This window comes from Cloeon dipterum, chromosome 4, assembly GCF_949628265.1.
Source record: "Cloeon dipterum chromosome 4, ieCloDipt1.1, whole genome shotgun sequence".
In the NCBI taxonomy this organism is placed as follows: Eukaryota; Metazoa; Arthropoda; class Insecta; order Ephemeroptera; family Baetidae; genus Cloeon; species Cloeon dipterum.
Genome location: NC_088789.1, coordinates 567,092 through 570,822, shown reverse-complemented (window position 1 = coordinate 570,822; position 3,731 = coordinate 567,092). Strand labels below are relative to the sequence as shown.

The 3,731-nt window shown below is 38.1% G+C and overlaps 1 protein-coding gene across 1 annotated transcript; it reads right to left on the bottom strand.

Moving 5' to 3' along the window:
- Positions 1–904: 904 nt before the first annotated feature.
- Positions 905–2,475, bottom strand: LOC135943093 (uncharacterized). The gene is made up of 3 exons (XM_065489499.1): positions 2,389–2,475; positions 2,232–2,330; positions 905–2,173 (listed from the first exon to the last, which is right to left on the bottom strand). Exons 1-3 carry the CDS (start codon positions 2,401–2,403, stop codon positions 1,004–1,006), a joined length of 1,284 nt encoding a protein of 427 aa, XP_065345571.1. The 5' UTR covers positions 2,404–2,475; the 3' UTR covers positions 905–1,003.
- Between the last annotated feature and the right edge of the window lie 1,256 nt (positions 2,476–3,731).

The window sequence follows — 3,731 nt, the reverse complement described above, 5'->3', positions numbered from 1 at the left end:
TTATCTCACTTTTAATTAGAGCCCTGCACGGCTGTAAAAGTGCGGGTTGAAACCCGCAATTAACCGCACCGCGGGGCGGGTTGGTTTATTTTTTCCATTTTTGGTGGGTGCGGTTCGGTTGCGGGTTGAACATAAGCGGGTTCGGTTTTATGCATTAAAATCCACGAAATGTTTTTGTGAAGCCACTAACAGATGGCGCCAATAATAATTCGTAATAAATTTAATTTTAAGGCACATCCCTTAGGACTTCAGACTCAATCCTGCAACTGTGCATTCTTCACTTATTATTTTTTCTTTTGACGTTCTGGAAACCAAAATTGGTTAAGCAAATCGCCGTAGAAACGATGGAAAAGATTTTATATTTCAAAAAATAGTTTTTCACGATTCTACGGCGAAAGGCTGGACTGATTTTGGTATTTAGCACGTCAAATGAAAACATATTGAGTGAAGAACGCACATAAGCTAGATTGAGTCTGAAATCGGAGCGAAAGCGCCTTAAATGAAATTTATTACTAAATTAAACGGTGTCGCCATCTATTTGCGGCTTCGAATGCTAGAAGGGCTTATTTATAATATGAAATTTGTGGTTTAAAAACCCGCGGGTGCGGGGTTTTGGAATGAACCTCACCGCGGGTGCGGGTTCAAATTTAGAATTCCGTGGATGGGTGCGGGTGAAAAAAATCCTCCCGTGAAGGGCTCTACTTTGAATGACTTTTTCCTTCGCAGACATTACTGGTCTTACTGGTTCTATCATTTTTGTTTGAATCTCAAAAAATATTTTAAATATAAAGACAAATTTTCTTATACATTGAAGGAATGAAAAAAGTAATATACGTTAATTGTTGTAATTAATATAATAATTTTATTTCCTACAAAATATTTTAACAAGTTCTACAGCACACAGAAAAAATCAAACCCAAAATTCCTAAATCTGCTTACAACCAAAATATATGAATATAAAAGGAATTTTCTTCCAGTTTACGGAACAACAAAATTATTCACATTAAAACAATCTGACAGCAAGTTTCCGGTGTTTTTCAACTTCATTCACGAGTAAATTTCTCAAATCATAATCGTTTATGGTGCTGTATTTACCTATCATTTTTTCAAAGAATTCCAGCGTTTCGAGTTCAAATTTAAATGTGCTCCAGACATTCGCACCCAATTCTGCTTTTAAGCAGTAATCTTCAAGATTTTTATCATCAAAGCTCTTAAATTTTGAAACGTACCCGTCGTAGAAAAGGTGGTTTTGCGTTCTTTTGTTAATGTTATGCTCTGACGACCGCAACATATCCAAATGAGCAGCGTTTTCGCTAGAAAACTCAATGTCAAGTACAGCCGAGACAATCAATTGCGTAAATCTTCTAAGCAACCCACGTTTGACAAACACCGACGTATCGATATTAGAGATGTAATCCTTTGTTTTTCTGTTCACGATAATTTCAAAACGACCATGCGCACTGGCATAATCACCCGTCTTGAAGAAAAGCTTCCGCAGATTTTTGCGATTTTCCTCTGACCAAAAAGCTCCATTTTTGCCTGGCCTCCGGAATCCTGAATACAAATCCTCTTCATCGATGGTGTACATCAACTCCTTCGTCCACCACAATTTCTTTTGGATCCAATCGGCATCTTCTGACTTATTTCCGTAGGTTTCGCTTAGCGTGTCATTCATGAATCCCATGTCGTCCTGCAAAGTTTCCACCACATCCTTCAGCATCGTCATAACCTTTTCTTTAGAAGTCTTCGGCTTAATTGCACCAACGATAGTGATTGTGCTTGAGATGTCCATGAAATTTTCGTCTAAAATTGCTACCAGTTTCACCGCTAGCTTCGAGAATCTGATAATATCTTTTTTACCTTTATCTGGCATTACAAGCAAGATTCGCAGTGCTTTCGCCTTCTCGAAAATGAGTTTGTGCGTGAATGCCTTCATAAGATCGATGTAGACGTTGTGAAACGCAGTATCAAAGTACGGCAAGTCGATTACTAAAACGCCGGTTTGATTGTCCACGGTAAAAAACGGAAGATCACGTCTTTTGGTGGGTAATTCGGTCTGATTATTGCGATTGCCCGTCAGGAAAAGGCTTAACTCGCCACTTTCACCATCGGTATCTCCAAGGATCAGGAGGAATTCTTTTTGGTCTGTTTGGTCGAAGAAGTCAAAGATTCCCTGCAGAAATTGCCAATTTAAAGTTAATCGGTATTGAGAATTTTCTAAATATATTTACCCTCATATGTCGTTTAACTTTAGAAATATTTTTCTTTTCTTTTGAGCTAAAAACGCTTCTGGATGCGCATGCCATCAGCACTGAATGTGCCAAAATAATCTGCACAATACGCAATCATAAATTGCGAGCAAAAGATCTTACAATATAATATTTATACCATCCAAATCCTCATCTTCTGCGGAAGCTATGAAAATCAAGACCAGAAAAACGTGCTCCCTCAAAATCGTTGGGTGTTGACGAGCGACTCTTGCACCTTAACTCACGTCGCCCTAACATGTCGGTCGCCACTCTACCCAATAGTAAGATTAGAGATTAGATAAGATTAAATCTTTTTGCATGTGTAGTATGTGTACGCATACGCATCAGTACAGTAATCGAAGTTAGTTATTGTTAGCTGTCTCAGACGCGTAAATTTCATTATAGTGTAATAAATTAGCTGAACCAAAATTCGGCGGCTGGCACTCATAAAAGTATTTTTGAATTGTTGTTTACTGTGTTTATATACAGCAACAAAGCATATCGCACTTTTTTGCTCTTTTTATCCCTGTCCTCTCGGACCGGGAAGGGCGCGCACTGAACTAGCACGAATGCTGAAACCCGGGTCCCAATAACACCGCGAACGGATAACATGGGCGCACCGGGCCACACAGGGACCCAGCCCACTCAAGGGCCACTTGCCTCCGCACCGAGGACTGCATTGAAACGCTAGACATTCGTCCCGTGAAGCCAAATCACGCATGCTGGAAAGGTGCAAACCAGCAAGTAGCGAGTCGGCGCCGGTGTGCCTCCCAGCCCGTTGAGCAATTTGAGCATTTCGAGTCACTAAACTAACCACTTTTTGCCATATCTGACATTGGGTAGCCAGTATTAGATCTCCCAACCGTCGCAGTGAAAGAAGGTGTATACTGTATGTACGTGTGATATATAAAATTTGGCCATTTTTGTTTGAATCACAACAAATTATTTTAAATCAACGCAAAGTTCTTATATTCATATTTTTAAATCATCATTAAAGAAATGAAAAATATAATATTCGTTAATTGTTGTAATTAATATAATAGTTTTATTTAAAGAAGTTGTAGAGCACACAAAAAATTCAAACCCTTCAATCGTCGTTTCTGTAACTCAACTGGCGTTGCCAGAATTCATTCATTAACCCAATGATGTCCAAAGACAAATATTTTGTTTTGTTTGATCAACAAAATCTCTGATTAAAACGGAATGGGCAATACATAAACATATAATCGATTTTAACATATTATTCTAAAATTATTAATTTAAAATCAAGAATTCATCCAAGTGAAACTAAGTTTACGATATTCTTCAACTTTATTGATCACTAAATTTCTCAAATCGAAATCTTTTAGGGTGCTGTTTTCACCTCTGAGTTTTTCAAAGAAGTCCAACTTTTCGAGTTCAAATTTATAACTACTCGAGATATCCGCACCAAAGTTTGCTTTTAATCAGTAATCTTCAAAATTTCCCTCTTCCAAGTTCTCG

Bases quoted from the DNA above. Each gene is read 5' to 3' on its own strand.
- LOC135943093 (XM_065489499.1), bottom strand. The intron at 2,174-2,231 runs GTAAATATATTT...CAATTTCTGCAG, and splicing joins AAGTTAAACGACATATGAGG to GGAATCTTTGACTTCTTCGA.